The 14,626-nt window shown below is 42.5% G+C and overlaps 1 protein-coding gene across 2 annotated transcripts in view; it reads left to right on the top strand.

Moving 5' to 3' along the window:
• Phka1 (phosphorylase kinase regulatory subunit alpha 1) overlaps positions 1-14,626 on the top strand; it is a 129,331-nt gene that overhangs the window by 74,786 nt on the left and 39,919 nt on the right. For both annotated transcript variants that reach the window (XM_059250570.1, XM_059250569.1), the window contains exons 17-21: positions 4,372-4,450; positions 7,439-7,605; positions 9,675-9,851; positions 11,350-11,441; positions 13,755-13,894. In XM_059250570.1, the coding sequence (XP_059106553.1) occupies positions 4,372-4,450; positions 7,439-7,605; positions 9,675-9,851; positions 11,350-11,441; positions 13,755-13,894 (655 nt within the window). The remainder of the gene's footprint in view (positions 1-4,371; positions 4,451-7,438; positions 7,606-9,674; positions 9,852-11,349; positions 11,442-13,754; positions 13,895-14,626) is intronic.

Raw genomic sequence — 14,626 nt, 5'->3', positions numbered from 1 at the left:
CTGCTTTCTTTCTGTCTCTGCTCTTGCTTCCAGAGGTCTGTGTGTACTGCCAAAGTGCATAGAATTCCTTTTCATGAAAAAGAACCCTTTATCCCGAGTAATTTCGAATCCAGACAGACTGCTAGGAATTTTGGTCACATCTGAAAAGGGCTGCAAAGGAACAGGAGCTGAGAAAGTAGGGTAGTCTTTGTTCTTTTGTCTGTTTGCTTTACTTGGGACACTTAGCAAGTGCCCATTTAATAACTAATGTATTCTCACAATTGTCTTGAGATAGTGTACAGTTTAACTTAGACGGCAAAGTTAATAGATGATAATACTAGAAGACAAATTCTAGACAGTACATTACAGATTACCAAAGCACTGAAAGTTATCAAGGTACCAAGGGAAACATTTCAGCTGATGTGGGTCTTAGGCTTTGGGGTTTGCTTTTTTGGTTTTTGTTTTTAACACGATTTTTTTTAATACATATGAGTGCACACATATGAGCATGTGTCCACAGAGGTCAAAAAAGGTATTCAGACCCCCTGAGCTGGAGGCACAGGTTTTGTGAAGCACCTGATGTGGGTGCTAGGAACAGAACCTGGGTCCTCCACAAGAGCAACAAGTGCCCTTAACCACTGAGTCATCTCTCCTGCCCATGGAATTGTTAATATTCACATAGGAGGAGGAAAGAAGAATGAGATCTTAACTGAGGTGGGGAATGCCATGAACGAGGCCTGGGCAGAGGAATGAGCCTGTGTGTGAGGCTGCTGAAGAGACCAACCTGAACAGCTTAGATACTGTGATAAACAAAGCTGGCAAAGTAAGGTGTGATCAGACTAGGAAAACTTCTTTGAAAATAAGCAGAGACATTCAAAACAAGGTATATAAGAAGTTGAAGCTTCCAAACGTTTTCCAGTAAGGAGTGACATGAAACGATTTTAGTTGGTGGCAGGACTGTCATCTAGACTGACATCAAGGAAATTACTGCACGTGTGAGGTGAGGAGGTAATGCCCTGCACTGCTTATATTGAAACTAGAAAGAGATGACGCAAAAGGCACTTTGTTTGGTTCTATTTGATTTGCCTTTCTTTTCGCTCTTTAATTTTTTTGAGACAGTTTTACTCTATGGCCCAGGCTGACTTGAATCTCACCAAGCTGGTTTGAACTCATAGCAGTTTTCCTGCTTCCGCCTCCCAAATGCTGAGATGCAGGCAGTAGCCACTGTGCCTAGCTATTCGATTTCCTGTATTTATTCTTGTTTTGCTTGATTTATGCATTTATTTAGTGAATGTGCACGTGTGTGTGCATGCATGTAATGGCTCTTGTGTGGAGGTTTGAGGACAACTTGCACAAGTTGCTCTTTTCCCTCTGTCCTGTGTCCCAGGGACCAAACTCAGGTCGTCAGGCTTGGCAGCAAGTGTTTTTACCCATGGAGCCAGCTCACTGACCCTGTTTGATGTCTGAGACTGTGTCTTATGCGGCCTAATCTATCTTCAAACCTGGTGTACAGCTCAGGCTGACTCTGGACTCCTGATCGGCCTGCTGCTGCCTCCTAAGTACTGAGATTACAGATGTGCACCACTGTGTCTGGCTTTTATTGGTTTTTGTTATTTTGTTTTGTGTTTTTGAAGCAAAGCCTCACTATATAGCCCAGGCTGTTGTGGAACTCATTATACAAACCAACCTGGCCTTGAACTCATGGCCCTCCTACCTCAACCTCTTGAGTGCTATTAGAAAGGACAAATTAGAAAAGACAAATCATAAGACTATCATCAGTTTCATATAAAAATCAGATAATTATTACCCTTCTAGAAGATTTTATGTGTTGCTTGAGTTTTCCTGCCTGGCCCACAGTCAGGACAAATCTCTATCACCCGCCAGTCCCACAGCCACTCAGACCCAACCAAGTAAACACAGAGACTTATATTGGTTACAAACTGTATGGCCGTGGCAGGCTTCTTGCTAACTGTTCTTACAGCTTAAATTAATCCACTTCCATTAATCTATACCTTGCCACATGGCTTGTGGCTTACCGGCATCTTCATATGCTGTTTGTCATTGTGGTGGCTGGCAGTGTCTCTCTGACTCAGCCTTCCACTTCCCAGCTTTATTCTCCTCCTTGCCCCGCCTATACTTCCTGCCTAGCCAACGGCCAATCAGTGTTTTATTGATTAATTAGCAACACATTTGCCATACATCCCACAGCATTTATGTATGTACACACACACACACACACACACACACACACACACACACACACACATCAAGGCACATTATGCATGATACCATCTGTACTGGCTGGTTTTGTGTGTCAGCTTGACACAAGCTAGAGTCATCAGAGAGGAAGGAGCCTCAGCTGAGGAAATCTCTTGATGAGATCCAACTGTACGGCATTTTCTCATTTAATGATCAATGGGAGAGGGCCCAGCCCATGGTGGGTGGTGCCATCCTTAGGCTGCTGGTCCTGGGTTCTATAAGAAGGTGGGATGAGCAAGCCATGGGAAACGAGCCAGTAAACAGCACCACTCCATGGCCTCTGCATCAGCGCCTGCCTCCAGGTTCCTGCGTTGTCTGAGTTCCTGTCCTGACTTCCTTCAGTGATGAACAGCAATGTAGAAGTATAAACCAAATAAACCGTTTCCTCCCCAATCTGCTTTTTGGTCATCTATAATATGCTTATCATAATGTTAATCCCAATGATTGTGGGAGCCCACAGAGGTATCCTAGTGAGCCCAACGGGGCTGCATCAGGGGATGGATTGACCATATGCATGGTTACCAGGTGTTTGGAAGGGTCTGCACTTGGCTGTGCTAGGGGGAGGTCTTTTGCTCCACCTCTTGGCATTTCTATAAAATGCCCTTTAGAAGAGACAGAAGGGGGCGGGTGAATAAGGACCCAGGCCCTCCCAATGCTGCCTGGTGTTTCTTTTTCTCTCCCCTCTACACTTCTATCTAAATCTCTTACCCCTCACTCCTCAAGAGTACTCTGGGGAAAAGTGGGTGCTGGTCCCCTACAAATGATTCAAGGAGAAAAACCACCAACCCAAATCATCATGGACAAATTAATTAAAGCAAGCAATTAATTAAAGCAAGCTTTTTTACTCACATACATGGGCTGCCTCCCCCTAAGGTGGCGTTCAAGAGGTCAGCCTGGCATGTGAGGAAGGTAAGAGGTTTTATAGCTCAGGGCTGCGGGGTTTCCAAATGGGGTATTTGGCAAGCAAATAAGCAAGGTTACAGGAGCAGCATTACAAAGCGGTCATAACAACATACTCATAGCAACCTTTTGAAACAAAAGTAAACAAAAACACCTTTTTGAAGCTTGACAGTGGTGAAATTTGCCTTTAATCCCAGCACTCAGGAGGCAAAGGCAGGCAGATGCCTGAGTTCAAGGTTCCATGACAGCCAGGACTACACAGAGAAAAATCTGTCTCAAAAAAAAAAAAAAAAAACCAAATCAAACAAACAAAACCAACTGTTTGAAACATAGACACAGTTGCCGTTTCCTGGAACAGGCAGGACAGAACCATGTGTAGTTAAGGTTGTAAGTGGGTTATAGAGGTTTAGTCATAAACAGGAAGGAACCTAGTTTGTTTTCACTGTAAGATAGCTTAGAAGCCTAGGATACAGGCAGGCTGCTTCATCAATAGTATGTTATGGTGATATTTTATTTGTATTAAAATGTTATTTGTATGTTAATAAATAAAGTTGCCCGGGGTCAGAGCTATTAGCAAGCCATAGGAAAGCAGGGCAGTGGTGGCGTACGTTTGTAATCCCAGCACTTGGTAGGCAGAGCTAGGTAAGTCTCTGTGTCTTCAGGGATACAGCCAGTATTGGATACACATGCCTTTAATCTCAATACCAATCACAGAAAACCTGGAGGCCTATACAGACAGGCTGTGACGAGGCGGTCATGTGGTTGGGTTTACAACCAATGAAGAGGCAGAACAGAAACTCTATATAAAGACTTTAACACAGAAAGTAGCTCTGGTTCGGAGAGGTAGGACCACCGCAAGAGGAAGGGTAAGGTTTTAGCTCTTAGCTCTGACCTCTTGGCTTTCTTCTTTGCATTGGTTCTGTGTTTCTTATTCAAAAAGACAGTTGGTTACATCTACAGTAAGTGTCATAAACATTTGATAAATAGTTGATGTTGTTAACAGTGCTGCAGACTTGTGATAAGCAAGGTACTGCCTTTGAAGGACTTCATCTTTACCATTTGCCCATTCTACATGATGTTGATCCGCATTAATCATTGAAGCACAGGGTGGTCAATATGGGGCGTCTCATTTGTGGTGCTACCAGTACAGTGTTGGTTGGAAATAATTGAAAGATTTCCCTCTAGTTCTAAGTTAAAACAACAAATGTTGTTTTACAATCTTTCCCTTTTAAGATGAAGATGGAACCAGCTTGAATTCAAGTATCCTGGCAGCACTCCGAAAAATGCAGGATGGCTATTTTGGTGGGGCGAGGTAAGTGACCTGAACGCTGAACTGGGGGGGGGGGGGAGGTAGCACAGGCAACTGTCAGGGATGCTTGAGCCCTGCTTATAATCTGAGGAAGGTAAGTTTAGATTGAGATAGACACTGAAACAGCACACACGGTTATAAGAATTCACTGCAGTCCTTCATCTCAGGAGGCACCTGAGCATCCACTTCTGTTGATCTTGCATGGAGGAACTATTACTGAGTTGTAAAATAGCCTTCTAGAAGTTTGTCTGTCTGCATACACACATATAAACCAAGACTCATTTTGACAGTGTTTCTGTGACTTGGTATACATCTATGATTGGAATTCTTATATATAAAAATTATCTTATTTTGTGGTTTATTATTAATATATATTCTTTGGCTTCTTATTTTATTCAAAATACCATGACCCATTCCTGTCATTATTTCTTTCATTTTTCAAATTATCCAAAGTCTGGCCATTGGTAGCCTCTTTAAACTGACTTCTTTAGAAAATTAATAATACTAATTTCATTTGGAGTTTTGTAATTGGCTTATTAAGTAGAGTATTATATGGTTCAACTTAATTTATTACAATGTATAAAATTTTCAAATATTGTCTATGTCCAAAATGGTCTTTTGATAGTATTTTAAAAATTTTTTGTGTTTTGTTTTGTTTTGTTTTTGTGGGGGGGGGTTCTTTTTTCATTTAATTTTTTTTCATTTTACATACCAACCCCTGTTCCCCCTCACTCCCCACCACCTCCTCTCCATCCGTCCTCCACCCCCTCGTCATAGGGGGTAAGGCCTCCCTTGGGTAGTCAACACAGGCTGGCATACCAAGTTGGGGATGGACCTAGCCCCTCCCCTGTGCATCAAGGCTGAGTAGGGCATGGCACCATAGGGAATGGGCTCTAAAAAGCCAGTGTACCTGGGATAAGTCCTGGTTCCATTGCCAGGGGACCCACAAACACACAACTGTCACCCACATTTAGAGGACCTAGTGCAGTCCCATGCAGGCTCCCCAGCTGTCAGTCCAGAGTCCATGAGCTCCTCCTAGCTTGAGTCAGCTATCATTGTGGTTTTTCCTTTTATGATCTTGGCCCTCCTTGCTCCTACAATCCCAGACCCAGAATGACAAAAACAGTATGTACACACCCTTAAGTGAATATTAGACGCAAAGCAAAGGATAACCAGGCTGCAATCCACAACCCCAGAGAAGCTAGGTAAAGAGGAGGACCCTAAGAGGGACAGGCATGAATTGCCCCAGGAAGGGAAAAGGGTTAAGATCTCCTGGGTAAACTGGGAAGGGAGAGGACAGAGGAGGGGAGGGTTCCAGGTGGCTGGGTTGGGGGAGGGACGGAGAAGGAGAGCAATGAAAGAGATATTTTGACAGAGGGAACTATTAAAGGGTTAGGGAGAAATGTGGAACTTGGGAAATTCCCAGGAACTCACAAAGATGACCTTAGGTAAGACTCAGCAATGGTGGAAAGGGTTCTAAAACTAGCCTTCCCCTGCACTCAGGTTGATGTCTACCCTAATTGTCATCATAGACCCTACATCCAGTGACTGATGGAAGCAGATATTTTTAAAATTTTTTGAGATTTCTTTTTATTTTTATTCTATGTATATGAGAGTTTTGCCTGCATGTATGTCTGTGTACTGTGTGCATGCCTGATTACCACAGAGGCCATAAGAGATCAGATCCCCTCGAATTGGAGTTACAGACAGCTGTGAGCCGGCCATGTGGCTGCTGGGAGTTGAGCCCAGGTCCTCTGGAAGAGCAGCCAGTGCTCTTAACTATTGAATTCCCCAGGGTCCAGGGGGGCTTTGTATGTCTGGCATGGAATATCAGGGGGAAATAATCTATGTACACTATATTCTTATGTCTGTTAACTGTATTCCTCTAAGACAAAATTACATCAATTCAGCTATAGCTCCACCAGGCATTTAAGGCAGGAATAACTCTAGACATATCAAGCTCTATATCCATCTACTTTATTTCTCTGGGATGAAATCCTATCTCCATAACTGCAGTTCCCCAGCTCATAGCCCTGCTAACGACTAAACTCTTATGCTTCCAGCCTCATCTTCGTTCTCTGTATCTTTTTTCTCCATCTCTGCTGCTCTCCTGACACTCGGAAAACTCTACTGGAGATCTGCTTACCCTCTAGGGAACCTCTGTCATCCTCTCTTGTCTCTCGCCATGCTGCTCTGTCCCTGTCTACAGAAAATGCCTGCCTTCTCTTTCCCTGGGCATGTGGTTCCCTGCCTCCTCAGGAATGTTGTTTTACCTCTCACCTTGATATGTAAAACCTCTTTTGTTCTCAAAGTGCTCTGGGGAACCACTAGGCCTCCTCAAGCTGAGAGGGATGGTCTGAGCTTCATTAGCACAGGAAACAAAGCTAGGCGTCTCCAGCCAGCTTGTCTCCTAAGCTCAGCAGGGCAGTTAGTAACTTAGTTAGTAATTTAGTAGTTCAGCAGGTCTAGGGAGCTGAACTGTTTACCAATAGGTCTGGGCACTCAAGGATTTCATAGCAGAAGACAGCTGGACTATTAAAGGCTGGGTAACACCAAATATTCATCATAAATGGCTTTGCCTTTTGACAGACCCTTGGCCGGTCAAAGTTCAGCTTTAATACACAGCTGAATCTCTATGATATATTCTTGCAGCCTGCAAGCCTTAACCACTTAGCAGTCTCTCCAGCCCCGAAGGTCTTTTTTTAATACGATAGATTAGTGTGATTTTTCTTCATTCTCTGTCTACTTCTCTAATAGCTAGTGCAGTGTTTTTAGCAGACATTCAACACTGTACAGCAATGGAAGAGAGGTAGAACGAATCTGTTGGAGGATTGTGAACTCTAATGAGTGGTCTTTCTTTACAAATCCTGTCCTTAACATGTTAAAACATGCTAAGCATTCTTTTCGTGACAATTGGGGCAGGCTTATTTGTGTATCTTTTAAAAAGATATTCCCTGATTTTCTGTTTTCTATCTACCCTGTAATTTTAAGGATCCAGACAGGTAAATTGTCAGAGTTTTTGACAACATCTTGCTGCACACACTTAAGCTTCATGGACCCCGGGCCTGAGGGAAAGCTGTACAGTGAAGATTATGATGAAGACTATGATGAGCTGGAATCTGGCAACTGGATGGATAGCTATGATTCAACAAGTAATGGTAAGGAGACCTTAAACAGCACTGGCTGGCCAGACGGAACACAAACGATGGTTTAGCTTCATCATTGACACCTCATGTTCCCAGCAGTCTCATAGTGTACGATCCTCACTATCTTTAATCCAATTAGAGTCCCACTTTTGTTTGGCTTCACTTCTCTTTCCTCTGCTTCTCTCTGGTCTCTGGTCCCCTATCTCTGTGGTGACAGACTGTGGAGTATGCCGTTAGCTAATTAATGCCTTGCTAACATTAGGGAGGATTTCTTTCTTGAGCACTTGAAGTAGCTAGTGATTTGAAATGGGAAGAAACAATGGTAAGTAAAAAATGTTTAATCAATAGTGCAGTTGAAAACATCATACATAAATACACACATATATTTATATATTACTTTTGGCATTAAAAAGCATAAAATATGAAATTTGGTTAGAGTTATGTTTAAAGTTTCACATAATTCAAGAAATTATATTTTACATAATATTAGAGATATATTGATATAGAAATATCAAATGTATTGATATTTCTGAGGAGGTCTCTGTAGTTTGACAAAGTCTGTTCAGAGTGCCTGTTGCTTTTATGTGACAAATGAGATGAATAATGTATATAACCAATGCTAAGGATAGAAACACGATGCCATGAGCAAGCATTCTGATAGCATGGATTTAAAATGACTGGGAAACACTGACCTTTGCAAGACAAAAATTACCTTGTTTGAATCTTCACAAGAGAATGGTCAGTAAGAGAATGGTTCTTCTAACTATCTAAATCTTGGTGGACTTGTCTTTGTTGTCTGGGTATTTGACTTATCATCTCTCTTAAGATACTAACAAGCGTAATCTCATAGAATAAGCCAACACATTAGAAGCACCAAGTACTATTTTTTGTTTACTTTATATCCCTCTTTATTTGCTTAGTATTTCTTTTTGTATAAACCATTTTGAAAATTATATGAAATTGATATCCCTCTATTCAAGTATCTAGATGTATCTGGATTATATTCAAAGTTAAAATACCTGTCACTAGGATGTCACTGAATTTGAGTTCTATTCTTTAAATCTCTGCTAGTCCCATTAGTCACATTAGATCACAGAGGGACTTCTGAAGAGCTCACTGAAGATTGTCCAGAACCAGATGATGTGTGACAGACTTAGCCAGCTTTGGTACTGATCCCAGCACTTCCCTAACTGTAAACATTATGACTGTTCATACATTTCCAGTATTTGTATGCGGAGATGATTATAGGTATGTCCAACCTTTGCCATTGTGATATGATGTCATTATCTACCCAGGTCATGCTCAAGAACCGTGCAATAGAATTAAAAAACCCCTCATGCTTTGAGTAAGTTCTTGATTTTGTATCAGGCCTTATTCATAGTTATCCTTGGCTGCATGTGACCCACAAGCCATGGGGCTGGACGTATGTGTAAGATGTATGGCAGAGGTGAGCCAAAGACAATAGAGACCATATGTACTTTGTGCAACAATTCTCAATGCCTAGGACACTGCCTGCTCCATAGTAATAACACATATTTGGTGAATGAATAAATAAATGAGGTGACTAAAAGGCAATGTAAAGAGGCTTTTTTGTTAGTGATTAGAACTAGTGTTTATAGACTCCTTTTACAGCTAACTCAGTATGTGGTGGAAAATTTTGCCCTTCCCCGACCTTTCTCTGCGAAAGTCTCTTTCTACTAGTAGGACTCCAAGGGCCTGTCCTGCTCCTTCTCCATGCTGTCCCCCTTCTGCCAGCACTGCCATCACACACAGAGAAATGACAAAACACTTGCTCTACTTATTCTAGAACAAGCTCATGCTTCTTTCAGCTTTCAGTAACTTTACCCATGTCTCAGCAAAATTGAAGAGCGGGTGGGTCCTGGTAAATAGCTGTAGCCTCTAAATCTTACTCTATGAGCTTATACAATAATTACAAGGGTTTTCCCCCAGGAACTAAGAACAGCCTTCTACTGTAATAGTGTTTTAGGTCTAAGAGCCAGTCATTCTGACTGCTGGGGCGGATCTGGAAGTAACTAAGATGTTCATTTTTGTCTCTTCCCCTTCCCCAACTAACCTTGCAGCTCGCTGTGGTGACGAAGTTGCTCGCTATTTAGACCACCTTTTGGCACGCACTGTTCCCCATCCTAAACTAGCTCCTACCTCACAGAAGGGAGGGCTAAGTCGGTTCCGAGCTGCTGTGCAAACAACTTGCGACTTAATGTCCTTGGTGACCAAGGCCAAGGAGCTGCATGTACAGAGTGAGTAATGCCACTACTCCCTAGTGTCAGACACAGATGACATGAAGCCCAAGCTGGGGGCAGGATGGCAGTTACACCAGAGGCAGAAACTTGCTTGTCCACTGCTTTGTTCCCAGCCTCTTGGGCAGCACCTACAATATAGTAGACACTCAAATCCTTATGGGATCACTGAATTATATATAGTCTTGAGAGAGATACTGTCTTGTGGTCTGGTTTGACCAAGAAAACAGCAAGACACAGAACAAGAGAGCATATTCAACTTTAATATAGAAGTAAAATGTGGAAGAGCTTTTCTCATTTTTAAAAATTACTTCTTTGAGGGTAATTTTGTTTAAAGAGAAAGAAAGCATCATTAGAATTTCTGTTATAAAATAGGTTAGACAGAAATGGAGATAGACTGTAAGCTACAACTGGTTTTCCCTTTATGCCCACTGTAACTGTGTATCTGGTTGTTCTAGCCATGTAGATCTCAAATATAGTAGTCGTTCTTCACAGCATCACCACAGTCCTCTCCATAACCAGTACCTTCCTTTAGTAATGTTTTCATTGGAAGGTCTCTTCTGTATGCTGCAAGAGTAGCCATGGTTCCTAAGACTGTTCAGTATCTCTGTGGTCACTACATGTGGAGGGAGAGAAGGGCTCCTTAGCCACCCATAGACAACCTGAATGTTACATTATACAGAGGATGAGAATGATTGAGATGCATGCTCTTGCTACCTAAATTTTCATTGACCATTACTAACCAGGTACTAAATGTGAGCACTAGGGTGTTGTTTAACATTGAGACTAGGGAGAAGCTTGGTATATATATCCTTTGGTTATGCTCCCTATAGAAAGGGTTCCTGCAAGGACGTGAACTTAAGTTCATTACATTGCATTTGCTGTTTGTAAGTCAGGAAACCAGAATTTAATTCCCAGCACTGTTATTTACTTGCCTGACCAGTTATTTGAGCTCTGTATCATCTTCTGTGTAATATGGTGAAAAAGGCTCCTTCACAGGTCGCTCCTTCTAGGTTATGGTAAGTATTTCCACTATGTAAGTAAAATATCTTAGGAACATCTCAAAGTTGATCAGCCACTACATGTTTTTTGATTCCTTAGATAGAATCATCCAGTCACAACCACTGGAAATCAAATGTTTACCTAGGAAAGCCCAGAAAAAGTAAGATGTAACTGAGTTCTTTCTCTTAGGTGTTTTCATACATTTATATGAAAATATCAGTGATAGCATCATTGTGATGGTGATCATGTTAATATCTCATATACCTAGTTGATGGTACAACAGAAAATCCTTTCAAAAATGTAAAAATATTCATTGATTAATTGGACATTTTAAAAAGTACCTAATATCCACATTTCTTTTTATTGATATCAACGAAGGAAACTTTCATTCTTGTTCTGTAAAGAACTGAGCCATACGTTACCTTATTACTGAGGTCAACCATGTGTTTTATTAGTTTCCTACTTAACTTTTTCCATAAATGTCAACTTCTTGCAGATGTTCACATGTACCTCCCTACGAAGTTATTTCAGCCTTCTCGCCCTTCACTCAATTTACTTGACTCACCTCAGTCTTCACAAGATAACCAGGTAACTGGGTACAATTTCTGTCAGCTGCTTGTAAAAATCTGCCATCTCTTTTATTGATTCTTTGGGAATTCCACACCATGCACCCCAATCCCACTCATTTCCTAGTCCTTCCATGTCTGCCCTCCACCCTTGTAGCCTCCCCCACAAAAGAAAAAAGAAAAACAAAACAAAACATCCGGCCGACCCCTCTGGGCACCTGCTCCTCTATTAATCACAGCCTTCTCTCATACCAGTCACAGCTGTGGCGTCTCCAGTTTTACAGCGCATGCTCCACTCTGCTCCTGTGTCTTTCCCGCCTCTCCATCACATATTCGTTCATCATAGTGGCATTGGAAGCTATGGTGTGTCATGCAGTACAACCGTTTGCCCAAACAGCTTTACTTGCAAATGTTCATGCAATGAGTCATTGGCTGGTTCGAGGCCTCTGGTTTCTGGTACACCATCATCACTGGACCCTTACCGAGATTCTTCTCGGATATCCTGCAGATGCCCTCAATTGTGGAGATCCTGTGGCATTGGTTCTGCAGGACTGGTCCCTTCACACACTCCAGCAGCTCATAGATGAGGTAGATGTTGGGGTGGGCCAACTCCAGGTCCTGGATCTTGGCCTGGGTTGTAGCCCTACTGTGCCCATGTATTTGGGGCCAGATCTTCCACACCACCCCAGTGAGGGGCAAACCAGCTCAGCACAGAGCTTGGACATCAACATGGCCTCAGGCAGAAGCCCAGACCACAGATATCCATATGGCCTCTGGTGGTAACCCAGGCCTTAGACATCAAGCAGACCCCGCCAAGGTAGGACCACAGACCCAGACATGGCCCCCAGGCCTTAGCCATCAACATGGCAGCCCAGGCCACAGACATCTACATGGCCCTTGATGGTAACACGGGCCATAGGCATCAACACAGATCCCAGCTTCAGTAGGACCATGGACCCAGTGGCCCAGATATCACCATAGCCTCAGGTGGTAGCACAGGCCAATCAGATCAGTTTGACACACCACACACACACACACACACACACACACACACACACACACACACACCCCACCCACAGCAACATGGCCCCGGGGACATCAGCATGGCCCCAGGCACCAGCCCAAACCACAGACATCTGAATGGCCCTCAGTGGTAACACAGGATATCAACACAGACCCCAGCTGCTGTAGGCCCACAGACTCAAACATGGCCCTCAGTGGCAACCAGGCCTTGGCGATACCAAGGCATCCGATGGTTGTGCAGGCTCCTCATATCAGCCTGGTTCTCACCGCCATCCGGTCTCCAGTTCACCTCTCTCCACAGCACACAAACCGCTCTGCTTCTCTTCCATCTCTCCACCACATACTCTGTCTTCCCATCTCTCCATCACATATTTGTTCATTATAGCTGCAGGGCCCAAATGGGCAGGCACTTGGGTGTTTTCTGGCCTGACCCTGGGCCTCAGGGCCAGGACAGGTATTTCAAAATCTACCATCTTTAAGGAAAGTAATAAAACTAGCCAGCATGGTTTCTGGTGTGTCTTAGTTAGGGTTTCTATTGCTGCAACAAAACACCATGACCAAAAAGCAAGCTTGGGAGAAAAGGGTTTATTCAGCTTATACTTATACATTGCTGTTCATAACTAAAGGAAGTCAGGACAGGAACTCAAACAAGACAGGAACCTGGAGGCAGGAGCTGATGCAGAGGCCATGAGGAGTGCTGTTTGTTGGCTTGTGCCCATGGCTTGCTCAGCCTGCTTTCTTATAGAACCCGGGACCAGAAGATGACTCCACCCACAATGGGCTGGCCCCTCCCACATCAGTCCTAATGAGAAAATGCCTTACAGCTGGATCTCATGGAGGCCTTTCCTCAACTGAGGCTCCTCCTTCTCTGATAACTCCAGCTGTGTCAAGTTGACACAAGCCAATACATGGTGTTAAACAAAACACCATCAAATGAAGACGCATGTCTTTTTAAGTTCACTCTTAAAGTAAATGTAGAGAACTACTTTGCTCTATCATAGGGCTTATTGGTTTTGTTGTTTTGGCTTTGCTTTTCATCAACATTTTGGAAAAAATATTGTGAGGCAGAGTCTCAAGTAAGCCAGACTGGCCTTAAACTTACTGTGTAGATGAGGATGGCCTTGAGTTCCTGATCCATTTACCTTAACCTCCCAAATGCTAGGCTTACAGGTGTGTACTACCTACCACATCTGGCCAACATTTAGAAAATTCTTATGGAAAAGGTTTAGAGGTACAAAGATAACTCATTCTAGGGCATCATCCAGTTAAACACTGTTAACTTTGTTTCTTTTTATTACTTCTTATTCCAAAGGTTCCTTCTGTTCGCGTAGAAGTACATGTTCCTAGAGATCAGTCTGGGGAAGTGGACTTCCAGTCACTGGTTTCACAGTTGAAGGAAACCTCAAGCTTACAAGAGCAAGCTGATATACTCTACATGCTGTATTCAATGAAGTAAGTGATGGATATTATTGGTATACTTTAATGCACATATTGTGAGGAAGTATAGCATGTTAGTCAGCTTTCCATTTTATAACAAATACCTGAGACGGTTAGCTTATTAAAAGAAAAGCTTTATTTTAGAGTTCAAAATATTCCTTATTTTAATATTTGTTTTTTAATTATTTAATTATTTTATGTGCATGAGTGTTTTGCTTGCATTTATGTCTGTACACTCCAAGGCCAGAAGAGAGTGTCAGATCCCTTGGAACTAGAGTTACAAATGGTTGTAAGCCACTGTGCCAGTGCTGGGAATTGAACCCTGGCCCTCTGGAAGAGCAGCCAAATGCTTGTAACTGCTGAGCAAACTCTCTAGCCCCTAATATTAGTGTTTGTTTAATAGAAAAGTATATTGATACCTAACTTGTATTCATTTTACTGGTTTTTCTTCTGCTTCAAACTCATTTTTTATTAAGGAATTTTTTTATTCATTTTACATGCCAACCACAGATCCCCGTCTCTTCCCTACTTCCATCCCTCCAGCCTTCATCCCTCCAACCCACCCCCCATTCCCTCCTCCAACAAGGTATGGCCCACCAGTTCAAAAATTGTTTTGTTGTTGGTTGGGAATACAATAAAAAAATTAACAGTTTGTATTTTTCCTTTAGTGAAAGATCAGGTTTCTACTCATTTTAATAGAGTTTGTACTATATTAGATACATAGTTATCCTTAATTATTGTTCAAGG

The sequence above is a fragment of the Peromyscus eremicus genome, chromosome X (assembly GCF_949786415.1).
Source record: "Peromyscus eremicus chromosome X, PerEre_H2_v1, whole genome shotgun sequence".
Lineage (NCBI taxonomy): Eukaryota > Metazoa > Chordata > Mammalia > Rodentia > Cricetidae > Peromyscus > Peromyscus eremicus.
This window is presented reverse-complemented; position numbering and strand designations above follow the sequence as displayed.